General features: G+C 42.7%; 1 protein-coding gene across 3 annotated transcripts in view; it reads left to right on the forward strand.

Annotated features, from left to right (window-relative positions):
* Positions 1 to 13,929, forward strand: part of LOC134227942 (nardilysin) — an 87,469-nt gene that overhangs the window by 72,345 nt on the left and 1,195 nt on the right. For all 3 annotated transcript variants that reach the window (XM_062709654.1, XM_062709653.1, XM_062709655.1), the window contains exons 6-9: positions 12,661 to 13,127; positions 13,185 to 13,449; positions 13,526 to 13,649; positions 13,712 to 13,872. In XM_062709654.1, coding sequence (XP_062565638.1) covers positions 12,661 to 13,127; positions 13,185 to 13,449; positions 13,526 to 13,649; positions 13,712 to 13,872 — 1,017 coding nt within the window. The remainder of the gene's footprint in view (positions 1 to 12,660; positions 13,128 to 13,184; positions 13,450 to 13,525; positions 13,650 to 13,711; positions 13,873 to 13,929) is intronic.

Below are 13,929 nucleotides of genomic sequence, written 5' to 3' on the forward strand. Positions count from 1 at the left end.
ATGTCATTCAGTTCACTATTACGTGAAAAGTATGGTGGATGAGAACCACATTTGTTTTCAGGTAAATATGACGTGAAGATTTGTCAGAGTGCGTTGGAAATATGAAGAGTGTGTCCTCAATTTACAATTATAAAAATTGAGACAGCCATTAGGGTAGAATACGGCTTTGGCAGGGTGCGACATTTGTTGGCACCCTCAACAATATTTGCGTTTTCCAGCAAACATACACTATTTATGAACATAAATTTGATTCAATCACACAATTTCAAGTCTAGGCTTTCATTTGAATAAGTTGTTTGTGTAAAAGTAGCAAGATTTGACGAATTAATCACCGAAACAAATTTGCACACATGAAATCCTTGCCATTATTGCATTGCCTAAGAAAGCAGCAGACGAAAAGCAAACTGTTACTTACTTTTTGGATCACCTGTTTCTTCTCTTTATCGTGTATGATACGACAAATTAGGTACGTAAACTACTTTTTACACTTTATTACCACTTGATTATCACCACAAATAGCAAATTTATCCAATATTTGCTCTATGTTTCACTAAATAAAATCGGGACTTTTCCTTTTTTCTTGACAGCAGCGCACTTCGGAATAGACAAAAAAAAAATTGTATTACCGCAATATTTTTTTACCCTGTCCCTGTGAATCAATAAGGGCCTGTTCAAATATTACGTAACGTGAAACGTGTTGTTTTTAGGAACCCCCCCCCCTATCGTAACAATCCGTAACAATTTTCAAAACCACCCCCACCCCTATGCGTAAGTGTAACAAATGCCATATTTTTTAAATAGATCCTAATTTTAGTAGAATTTGAAGGACGGTGCAATAAATTATTATCTTTTGTATATTTCATGCTTTTTCAAAGATAATGAATATTTTTTGAATTTTTTTAAATATTTTTCCCTTTGGAAATAACTTGTTACGCGTAACAATATTTCGAAGGACACCCACCCCCTATATTTTGTGTAACAAAGCGTAACAAAAATCAAACAACCCCCCACCCCCTATTGCGTTACGTAATATTTGAACAGACCCTAAGGTCAAAATTTAGGTATGGTAAAGTTTAAGTTAGGAGTTCTCGTCTAAACGTCAGCAAGGCTAGCTAGAACGATTGTTTACACACACTTGCTTTATTTTTTTTTCTCGAAATATAATCCTAAAAACCGTGAATTCTGGGTAAACGCACCACGGTCGGTTCGTGTAACGTCGCGAGTTCGGAAAGTGGTACCAATGGACACATACCATAATGATCCGCAAAAAAATAATGACAAAAGCGAGGTTCGCATAACCTCAACTCAACCAGCGATTAATGATATGATCGAGAGAAACCTGCAAGCTGCAAATGCTCAGCAAAGACGCCGTAGCAACTCAATGGGCGATTGCACCGTGCAGCACCCGGATCCGACAAATAGCAGACATCAATTCGCATCCCAACTGATGGCCGGTTGTAGTAGTGTCAATAATACACTGGTAGCAGTTCCCAATGTGCCAACTGTAAACACATACGACTCACTGATGGATGTTGGCAATGTTCCCACCAGTTCGCACGAAACGGGTGCAACACCACAATCCACTGCACGGATTCACTGCCCACCAATATTTGTGCAAAATTCGAACGTGATTGACATCAACAAGCTTATGTCCTCATTAGAAGTAGGTAAAAAAAATACTCGCAGAAGATCATAAGGGATGGAATCCGACTGCAAATTAACGAGAAGGCAAAGTTCGACACAATTGTTGCTGCTCTCAAATCAAACGATGTGAAGTTTTTCACACACAGCACTAGCGATGAGATCCCGATAAGAAAATATCTAGCTGGCCTACCGACATTCGACTTGAAGGATGTACAAGAAGAACTACAGTGCAGAAATCGTCCAGTGCTTCCGATGCCAACAGTTTGGCCGCGGCATGCGGAACCGCAATATGCAAGCCAGGTGTGCGAAGTGCGGCGAGTTACATCTCACGAAGGATTGCAGCATACCGTCACGCTCAACTCCCGACGATCAATCTTCCCGATCGAAGATACGGTGCGCAAACTGTAGTCAGAACCATACATCCAGTTTCAAAGGCTGTCCTGCAAGAAAAAAACATATCGACGAGACTGCAACTAAAAAGGAACAGATTACACGGCGCAGTCAAATGGCTAGCACCACTGGACGCACTTTTCGATCTACATTTTATTTATTATCAGACTAAGGCCGGAGTGGCCTGTGCTGCACATAAAAGACTTCTCCATTCAGCTCGGTCCATGGCTGCACTTTGCCAACCACGCAGTCTGCGGAGGGTCCGCAAATCGTCCTCCACCTGATCGATCCACCTTGCCCGCTGTGCACCTCGCCTTCTTGTTCCCGTCGGATCATTGTCGAGAACCATTTTCACCGGATTACTGTCCGACATTCTGGCTACGTGCCCGGCCCACCGCAGTCTTCCGATTTTCGCGGTGTGAACGATGGATGGTTCTCCCAGCAGCAGATGCAACTCGTGGTTCATTCGCCTCCTCCACGTACCGTCCGCCATTTGCACCCCACGCAACACTTTCCTTTCAAAAACTCCCAGTGCGCGTTGGTCCTCCACGAGCATCGTCCAGGTCTCGTGTCCGTAGAGAACTACCGGTCTAATAAGCATTTTGTAGATAGTCAGTTTGGTACGGCAACGAACTCTTTTCGATCGGAGCGTTTTGCGAAGTCCAAAGTACGTACGATTTCCAGCCACTATAAGTCTTCGATTTTCTCTGCTGGTATCGTTATCGGCGTTCACCAGTGAGCTCAAGTACACGAATTCTTCAACTCGTGGCGGGTAGCTTACATTGACCTCTTTTGAGCCTCTTCCTGTCATGTACTTCGTCTTCGACGTGTTGATGACTAGTCCAATCCGTTTAGCTTCACTTTTCAGTCTGATGTAGGCTTCCTCCATCCTCGCAAAGTTACGTGCCATGATATCAATGTCATCGGCGAAACCAAATAACTGGACGGACTTCGTGAAAATCGTACCACTCGTGTCAATCCCTGCCCTTCGTATTACTCCCTCCAAAGCGATGTTGAATAGCAGACACGAAAGACCATCACCTTGCCGTAACCCTCTACGCGTTTCGAAGGGACTCGAGAATGCCCCTGAAAGTCGAACTACGCACATCACCCGATCATCGTCGCCTTGATCAACCGTATCAGTTTATCCGGAAATCCGTTTTCGTGCATTAGCTCCCATAGCTGGTCTCGATCGATTGTATCATATGCGGCTTTGAATTCGATAATTAGATGATGTGTGGACACGTTGTAATCGCGGCATTTCTGCATTACCTGGCGTACGGCGAACAGCTGATCTGTGGTAGAGCGTTCACGCATGGCCATAAATCCCGCCTGGTACTGCCCCACGAACTCTCTTACAGTTGGTTATAGTCGGCGGCATACAATTTGGAAGAGTACCTTGTAGGCGGCGTTCAGCAATGTGATTGCGCGGTAGTTGCTACAATCCAGCTTATCGCCTTTTTTGTAGATGGGACACGACACCTTCCATCCACTCCTGCGGCAGAACCTCATCCTCCCAAACCTTGGTAATCACCCAGTGCAGCGCTCTAGCCAGTGCCTCACCACCGTGTTTAAAAAGTTCTCCCGATAGTTGTTCAACTCCAGGGGTTTTGTTGTTTTTCAGCCGGCCGATCTCCTCTTGGATTTCCTGGAGATTCGGAGCCGGAAGTCGTATATTCTGCGCGCGTGCTTCTAGGCTCATTATCATACCGCCACCGTTGTCTGCCACATCGCCATTCAGGTGCACTTCGAAGTGCTGCCGCCACCTTTGGATCACCGCACGCTCGTTTGTAAGAAGGTTCCCGTTTATGTCCTTACATATATCGGGCTGTGGCACGTTGCCCTTACGTGAACGGTTCAACTTCTCATAGAACTTTCGTGTGTTATTAGCGCGGTACAGTTCCTCCGTCTTTTCACGGTCTCGATCTTCCTGCTGGCGCTTTTTCCTCCGGAAAATCGAGTTTTGTCTGTTCCGCGCCCGTTTGTATCGTGCCTCGTTCGCCCTCGTGCGGTGTTGCAGCAATCTCGCCCATGCTGCATTCTTCTCCTCAACTAACTGCTCACATTCGCCGTCATACCAATCGTTTCTCTGATCCGGAGCCACCGTGCCTAGTGCAGCGGTTGCGGTGCTTCCAATGGCGGATCGAATATCTCTCCAGCCATCTTCAAGAGATGCTGCGCCTAGCTGCTCTTCTGTTAGAAGTGCCAGTGCCAGCAGTTGTGCGTAGTCTTGGGCTAGCCTACCGTCTTGTAGCCGCCCAATGTTTAGCCGCGGCGGACGACTCCGACGCGTGTTGATCACCGTCGAGAGTTTTGAGCGCAGGCATACTGCAACGAGGTAGTGGTCGGATTCAATATTCGCACTGCGGTAAGTGCGGACGTTCGTGATGTCGGAGAAGAATTTACCGTCGATTAGAACGTGGTCGATTTGGTTTTCCGTTACTTGATTAGGTGATTTCCATGTGGCCTTGTGGATATTCTTGCGGGGGAAGAAAGTGCTTCGGACTACCATTCCGCGGGAGGCTGCAAAATTTATGCATCGTTTACCGTTGTCGTTCGATACGGTATGCAGACTATCCGGTCCGATGACCGGTCTATACATTTCCTCCCTTCCTACTTGAGCGTTCATGTCACCGATGACGATTTTGACGTCCCGCAGTGGGCATCCATCATATGTCTGCTCCAGCTGCGCATAGAACGTCTCTTTCTCGTCGTTGGATCTCCCTTCGTGTGGACAGTGCACGTTGATGATGCTATAGTTGAAGAACCGGCCTTTTATCCTCAGCTTGCACATCCTTGCGTTGATTGGCTGCCACCCAATCACGCGTTGGCGCATCTTTCCTGGCACTATGAAGCCGGTTCCCAGCTCGTTGGTGGTGCCACAGCTTTGGTAAAAGGTAGCCGCTCGATGCCCGTTTTTCCACACTTTCTGTTCTGTCCAGCAGCTTTCCTGCAGCGCTACGACGTCGAAGTTGCGGGAATGTAATTCATCGTAGATTATTCTGTCGCAACCCGCGAAGCCTGGTGACTTACAGTTCCATGTTCCAAGCTTCCAATCGTGATCCTTTATTCGTCACCTAGGTCGTTGCCGATTGTATCGAGTCGTATTATCTTCTATTTCGTTCGTAATCATTGTTTCTAAAGGCGTCTTATTGGGCCTGCGCAATTGGGCCTCGTCGGAGGGCCGTCGTGTCAGGGCTGTTTAGCGTCCCACCTAACACCAGGACTTGGGCTTGTGCGCTTTGAGCGGCACACGGTCGCTTTGGCGGAGCCAACTTGCGGATACATGCAGCTTTTTAAAGAGGTTTAACAGGGCCCACTGTCAAACCCCACCACATCCTTGGTAGGCGCCACAACTCGCAGATGGCCTGGGGAGGGATCGTCAAGCCCTTGGACATAGTCCCTGCTGCCCACGATCTACATTCGTATCCCCGAATATAACGTTTGCCGAAGCCACTAAGAAAAACGATTGCTTTGTTGGAGCTGCGGCTGCTGCGACAGGAGGTGACGTTAGAACCAACGACTCGGAACTTTTCTCGCTCTCCGAGTTCCTGAATTTAGCTAACGAGCTCTTTTCACGTCTCGCCACACGCAAATCGAAAGCATCACAATTCCTCGCTCTGTCGGAGCTGATGATAAAGTATGTTTACATTGGATAATACCACCAGCCTAAACATACTTAATTGGAACAGTCGCAACAAAGAAGGTGAATTTTTCAATGTATTGGATAATCGTAATATTGATGTAGCTATTGTTACGGAAACATGGTTACGCCCACACATGTCAATATATCATCAAAACTACACGTGCGTCCGTTTAGACCGTTCCACTACGATAGCAACTCGAGGCGGTGGCGTTGCAATTTTCGTGCGTAAAGGTATCAAATTTTCCCAAGCTGTCGGACTAAACACCAGTGCTATCGAGGCTATACAGATCACTGGCTACACCGCGTCCACTCCAGTCCATCTGATTGCCGCTTATTTTCTCGGATCTGCGAGCTCAACTATTCTCAACAAGTTTCATCGAGATTTGCGGTGCCTTACCGGTCTCACGGAACCATTCTTTGGTATTGGCGACCTTAATTCCAGACATAGTTATTGGAAGTGTAATCGAATGAACAAGGCGGGTAGAGTACTATTTCGCGAATACGAGTCTTCAAAATTTTTCATACACTTTCCGGATAGCTATACACGCATGTCTCCCAACGGAAAAACTACTAAAAACTACTACCGCCGAGAACGATGCAGTTCCTGTCGAAATCGTTACTCCTCGCAAATAGTTGTTTGGAGCCCTGGATTTTGGCAAAATGTAGTTTGGGACCCTTATCATAGCGTCTGGATCTCAAGGCTAGAAACCGTGCAGCGTAGATTCGTGCGTTATGCACTTCGGCACCTACCATGGAGGGATCTCATCTTCCCGCATATGAGGATCGATGTAGACTACTTGGTATTGACACTCTTCAAATGAGAAGGAATAGATCGCAAGTTGCCTTCGTGGCCAAAATCGCGACTGGTGAAATTGACTCTCCGGAACTTCTCATGAGATTAAATATTTATGCTCCGGAACGAACAATGCGTCAACGAGATTTCTTGCACCTTTCTCCACGTAATCGAATGTATGGCAGAATGAACCCTTCCGTGCTGCTGCGGCTGCTTTTAACAGCATTTATAGGATATTTGATTTTAACTTACCATTGACCACCTTTTTAAGAAGATTGTAATCGTTTAATGTATACTTGTTTAAAATTTACTATATTCATTAAGACCACTAAATGTCAGATGAATCTATACAATAAACATAAACATAAATATCAGCTCCCTGATCAAACGAAACTTATTATTCGATTAAGGAATTTGCGACGAAGACAGTTTTGTCGTTCAAAAGATCCATTACTGAAAAGAATCGTAGACACACAAATTCAAAAACTTTGGAACCACCATCCACAATTTAACAAACGGCAGTTCTAGGTTCTGGAAAATTAGCAAAAATCTTCGAAATAAAATCAAATACCAACCCCCTCTTCGTAACGATAATCGACTGGTTGTTACCGACACAGAAAAGGCAAATGCTCTGGCGGAAAGTTTTGCACGAGCACACAACAATCAACTGGTTAGTGATCCCGAAACAACTCTTGAGGTCGGCGCTCGATGGAAGACCTCGTGAACAATAATACCATCAACATCGACCCTGCTACATACACAAAACCCAGCGAAGTCAAGAAAATCATACATCGATTGAAAGGAAGGAAAGCACCAGGACAGGATGGAATTCGGAACGTCAAGCTGAAAAGGCTACCTCGTAAAGGACTGGTCTACCTAACGAAACTTGTCAATGCGTGCATCAAACTAATGTATTTCCCCGACAAATGGAAACACGGAAAAGTAATAGCTATCCCAAAATCCAACAAAGACGTCACTCTTCCTACAAACTACCGCCCGATTAGTCTTTTGAGCAGTTTGAGTAAGATTCTTGAGCGACTGATCCTCAACCGCTTGGAACGTCATCTAGAAGTCAACCCTGTGATCCCCAATGAACAATTCGGATTCAAGACTGGCCACTCAACAAATCATCAGCTTTCCCGTATTACAAAACTTGTGAAACAAGGGTTCAACACAAAAAAATCTACTGGCATGATTTTATTGGACGTGGAAAAGGCGTATGATTCTGTTTGGCAAGAAGCGATAATTTTCAAACTACACAAAGCTAACTGCCCTCTGTACATAGTGCAGCTAGTGAAATCATTCCTTCTTGATAGAACTTTCGCCGTGTATGTCAATGGCTGCAAGTCGGAGTCCCACAAAATACCTTGCGGCGTTCCTCAGGGTTCTGTGCTGAGCCCCACACTCTACAATATATTCACCAGTGACGTGCTAATGGTAGACGGAGGTACCTTCGCCGACGATACTGCTTACCTTTCTACCGACGAGGAACCCCAAACCATCACCTGTAAACTTCAGCATGCTCAGGATAAACTCCAAGAATTTCAGCAGAAGTGGCGAATCAAAATCAATGCTTCTAAAACCCAAGCTATTTTCTTCAGTTGAAAGCGCTCACCGAGATACTTTCCTTCAGATGAAATCGCCATCAATGGGAACAACGTCCCTTGGAATGAAGAAGTAAATTACCTTGGACTTACTCTGGACAGAAAACTACTTTAGACAAGCACATCAATCGAACAATTTAAAAAATCCACGGTTTATCACGCTCGCTTTACTCGCTGATCCACCGAAGAGCGTCCTCCAGTTATCCAACAAGCTCCTTCTCTACAATTGTGTGTTCAGACCTGTTCTCACTTATGGTTGCCCGGTGTGGCAACAATGTGCCCTATCGCATCTTAGACGACTACAAGTGAAACAAAATAAGCTTTTGAAGATGATGTTAAATCTAAATCCCTGGTTTTCAACTGAAGACCTCCACCAAATAGCGGAAGTGTAAACAATAAATTGTTTTGTAGAGAAAGTTTCAGCAAGATTTAGAATATCGTGTGAATCGTCTGCTAATCCATTAATACTGGACATTTTCCCATAAGCATATCTGTGATAAAATTAGCATAAGCATCTAAGTTGAATTGAGTTTTTTTTAAATATGTTTCTCCCTTGTGAACTATCTCGCCAATGAACTATCAATTTTCTAAATAAGCCACAGCATTAATCGCAGCTGTAAGTGTAACAAATCTGTGCATAAGAATAATTGTGAATTTATATACCGTGACATGCCCTATTACCGTGGGGTTAAGGACTTGTTTACAATAAAGTCGCTATATAAAATTCAATTTGTAACAATCACCCTTGAAAACTATGTCACTTTAATCAATATTAAATACAATTGAAGGGAAAAATATGTTTTGTACTTCAACTCATAAAAAAATGAAGAAAATAGTATTCGACATTTGACTTATGAATATCCTAATACCGCGTACATTCCTAAGAAGATTCCAAATAACGCGCAGAAAATTGCCTAATACCGTACCCTATCAAACAAGCTCAAATGATGAGCTTAAGCGCACATTTACAATAAAATGTGTAAATAATTGAATCATATACAAATTTCAATTAAATTATTAGGTCATACATACTAAAAAACGTCATAAAAATTTACTATTTTACACAGATACCTACTGGGAAAAGAATCATTTCCTCGGGAAGTTAGCAATTTCTCAATATTGACGGTTTAAAAGCGTTTATTATTTTTTCAAAAAAATTACTACATATTTCTTTAGGTTTTAGATAGATGATATCAAATCGAGTGTTTAAGTAGATTTGAAGACAATGGGAGGATTTGTATTCAGATGAAAAATACTCTACCTTCATTTCTAAAGGAAACTGCACGGGAAAAATATTTACGTCTATAGTCTGTGGTAAATATCGCATAAATGATATTGTATTCGTATGTGCTGAACGACACAATTAAGAAGATTTGTATGTTCATTAGATGTATACCATCTTCAAGTCTTCCAACAGAAGTTTTTCTTCGAGGAAGTATTGGAATAATACATATTGCAATATGTAATTCATCTGAATGATGCTTCCCTAGTAATCCTACGCATAAAATGTCGTAGATATTTAATATGAATGTTTCAATACCTATACGATATTGTCTAGTGGTCTATGTATTCAATATGATGGTTACGCTTTATTTTTCTGAGTATCAACTTCACGGTATAGCCTAGTCACGGTATTAGGCACTACTGGCGAAGAAGATGGCCTAATACCGCGACAATTGTTTTTATCAATAAACCTGCAAAAACAAAAAAAATTAAATACCATTTCAGTACCCAGCTCATTTTTTATAGCTGTAAAACTTGGCTCAATGAGATATTGGAAGTAAATATCATTTAAAAATCAAGTTACAAGACTTGGAAATATAACCATAATTTTAAGCGTTTTGCTAAGCGGATGTAAATTTTGGCTGGTCGAGCCATACATTTTCACATTTATTTTTTAGCGCCTTATTTACGTCACAAATACCCGCAATAATAATTTGCTAACATTTTCTGATATATATTTGTGTATTTCACCAAATAATGTGATGTGTATGACAGACAGTACCTCTATATTCATCAATTTGGATAAAATCCACGGTATTAGGCAATGCGCGGAATTAGGGCAGGTCACGGTAATGTCGAATCAACAGTCAATCAATAAATAAAAAATAAAATTTAAGTTACAACTGGTCACATTTTCAGCAAAACCTGTTCACGGGCAACCGAGATCTAAAGCCTCAAAGTTGACCAGTATACCTACTTACCCCAGTGTACCTTACTTATTTATTTCACAATTTTGCTGACATAAACGTGAATTCATATCAGCTTTCGTTCGAAATTCCATTCGTATGTTAACAATGCTTGGGTGCTTTCTTAGATATTGAAGGTGCTTTCGACAACGTGTCTTTCGATGCAATATTGGAAGCCGCACGTTGTCATGGGCTACCTAATATTATTACCAAATGGATTCACCAGATGCTTAAAACCGACATCTCTACTCGACATTACGTCAAGCATCGATTAGGAAATTAAGTGTCTGCGGATGCCCTCAAGGGGAGTATTATCTCCACTTTTGTGGAATCTCGTTGCAGATACGCTATTGAGGTTACTCAATAATGGCGGTTTTCCTACCTATTGATTTGCCGACGGCTATCTTACATTGATAGTGGGTATTGTGCATTACTACCTTATTCGACCTGATGCAAAATGCTCTTCAGGTAGTTGAAAGTTGGTGTCGCCAATATGGCCTTTCGGTCAATCCGAATAAAACATCTATTGTTCTTTTCACGGAAAAACGTAATCGTAATGGTATTCGTCCATTACATCTTTTTGGTTCTGAAATCAATGTAACTGATCAAGTAAAGTATGTGGGTCTAATTTTGGATTCAAAGCTTTCCTGGACTCCTAACATTGAGTTCAGAATCAAAAGGCTTGTATGGCTTTCGGCCAATGCCGACGAACCTTTGGTAAAACTTGGGGTCTTAAACCCAAATATATCAAATGGATTTACACAACAGTTGTACGACCAATTTTGGCTTATGGATGTATTGTGTGGTGGCAAAGGGGGAAGTGAGGACAATTCAGTCTAAATTAGGCCATCTTCAAAGGATGTGCCTAATGGCAATGACTGGTGCGTTCTCTTCAACTCCCACGGCTGCTCTCGAAGTTCTCTTCGACGTGGCCCCACTACACATACATCTCAAACAAGAAGCATTTTCTTGTGCTTACCGACTATGGGTTCTCGGTTTTATGGAAGAGAATCCTGTAAACCGCAGTTCTACACACACTTCGTTGTTACCGCTTATGGTTAATTGGGACGAAACTGTCCTTGACCCAAGTGATCTCACTCGTTAGTAGTTTTCCTTATAGGACATTTTCAACACAATTCCCCTCGCGGGATGAGTGGACATCTGGCTATTTGGAGAGAAGTATGTCGGACAGCATTGTTTGTTACACTGACGGCTCCCTCCTCGAAGGTAGAGCAGGTGCAGGCGTCTATTCGCGTGAGCTGAGATTGGAACAGTCACACTCACTGGGTACACACTGCACTGTCTTTCAAGCGGAAATATTTGCCATCATGTGTGGAGTGCAATCTGCACTGCAGCAACGCATTATGGGCAAAGTAATATACTTCTGTTCAGATAGCCAAGCAGCTATTAAAGCTCTCGCCTCGGCCAACTCAAGGTCGAAGTTAGTAATCGCATGTCGAACTCAAATTGAGGAACTGAATTCAGTAAATACTTACACCCTTACACCTACTTACACCTTATATGGGTACCTGGCCATTCTTCCATAGCTGGAAACGAATTGGCTGATGAGTTAGCTCGTAATGGAGCATCGCATGACTTTATTGGTCCTGAGCCAGCTATTCCAATATCCAAGTGTTGGGTGAAGCTTTTGATCAACTCTTGAGCTGTCACTCAGCACAAATGGCATTGGAGTAGTCTGGATTCATGTCATCAAACAAAATTGTACATCCGGGAGCCATCTCCGGTAGTAGCAAGCTATTTAGCTAATCTGTCTAAACAGAATTGCAGTGTCTTAGTCAAGGCCTTGACAGGTCACTGCCGACTGAACTATCACATGGCAAATATTCAACGCGTTGAATCATCTGTTTGTGATAGTTGTGAATCCGATTATGGAACTTCTTATCATCTAATATGTAACTGCCCAGTCTATGCACAATTGCGCTTCCAAATATTTGGTAAACACTTACTTAGTGAAATTGACTTAGTGAAACCTGGACCTTCAGAGTATTTTGTTGTTCATAACCTGTTGTGGTAAGGAGCTATAAGCTCTTGTACGCTTATGCGTTGTATGCCCTCTTCAAGGGCCCTTTTCCAAACATTCCCTTTGTTCTCCCATCCACATTCCTTTCCTTTTGTTCACTTCCTTTTCCGTCAGGTGTGTGATGAAAAAAGGCTGTTAAGGCGATGGCACAAATCTCCCAAATTGAGGTGAACGTGCCCTGGAGCCGACGTTCTGATACCTGATACCTGATACTTACCCCAGTGTACCTTACTTATTTATTTCACAATTTTGCTGACATAAACGTGAATTCATATCAGCTTTCGTTCGAAATTCCATTCGTATGTTAACAATATAGATGATAACGTGTAACATCTTAATCCGTTTTGTTTCAGAACACTCGCACTTGATGTACAAACAGGAGCCAGCTATGGGTTTGAGAAAAATTCTCTATTCACACTATTCGCTGTTTCCGTGACTATGACGGATAAAGGTTTAGAAAACGTAGATGAGATCCTGAAAGCGATCTTCTCGTACATGCGACTGCTAAATGAAACAGGACCAGTTGAACGGTTATTCGATGAGCTGAAGTTGATAGAAGACACCTCCTTTCGCTTTAGAAAGGAAAAAGAGGCCAGCGACAATGTGGAAGAATTGGTAGTCAATATGCGATACTACCCGTCCAAGGATATCATCACTGGCTCGGAGCTCTATTATCGTTACGATGCAGATGAAATTCGTAAAGTTATCGACAACCTTAACCAGCCCAACTTCAACATTATGATATCGTCCTCGAAACCGTACAATGGCATCGTCTATGACAAGAAAGAGAAATGGTTTGGCACGGAATATACTGAAAAAGGTTAGTACTAACAGTAATCAGCGTGGAAGCAAACGACTGTATGCCTCCGATTTTCAGACATGCCACAGGAATGGAAGGACCTCTGGAATAATGCCAGCACGATGCCCGAATTGAAACTCCAAGAACCCAACCAGTACATTAGCTCGAATTTTACCATCTTTGCGACTCAGCAGGATGGTGCAGTGATTCCAACGTTTCCGGAAAAAATAATGGAGACCAAACACTGCGAGCTTTGGTACCGACAGGACAGTAAATTCAATTTGCCCATGTCACTCATGTACTTTTACTTCATTTCACCATTGCCAATGCAAGATCCGGAGAGGTACGTTATAGAACTAAAGACAAGGTTCTTGAAGATATCGGTCGCTTAATAAATATCAAATACTTTCTTCTTGCAGTGCTACACTGACGAGCTTGTATACTTCCATGCTGAAGTTCAAAATTGCTGAGGACCTCTATCCGGCGACAGTTGGAGGATTGAATTACGAAGTCTATGCCGCAGAGAAGGGCATCGTTTTGAAGGTGCTTGGAGTATTAACTTGCTTGTAAAACCTTATAAAAGATATATAAATTATGCTTTGTAGGTGGATGGCTACAACGAAAAATTACCAATTATAGTCGACGAAATAACCAGAGCCATGCGAGATTTCAAGCAAAACATCAACTCCGAAGTGTTTGACGTAATCAAAAAGAAGCTGGCTAAGGCATATTACAATGAGATCATAAAAGCTAGCAAACTGAGCAGGTAACACAATTTTAATACTTCAGCTTTATTTCAGATTAAAAGAATTTGATTATATTC

Source organism: Armigeres subalbatus, chromosome 3 (assembly GCF_024139115.2).
Source record: "Armigeres subalbatus isolate Guangzhou_Male chromosome 3, GZ_Asu_2, whole genome shotgun sequence".
Classification (NCBI taxonomy): domain Eukaryota; kingdom Metazoa; phylum Arthropoda; class Insecta; order Diptera; family Culicidae; genus Armigeres; species Armigeres subalbatus.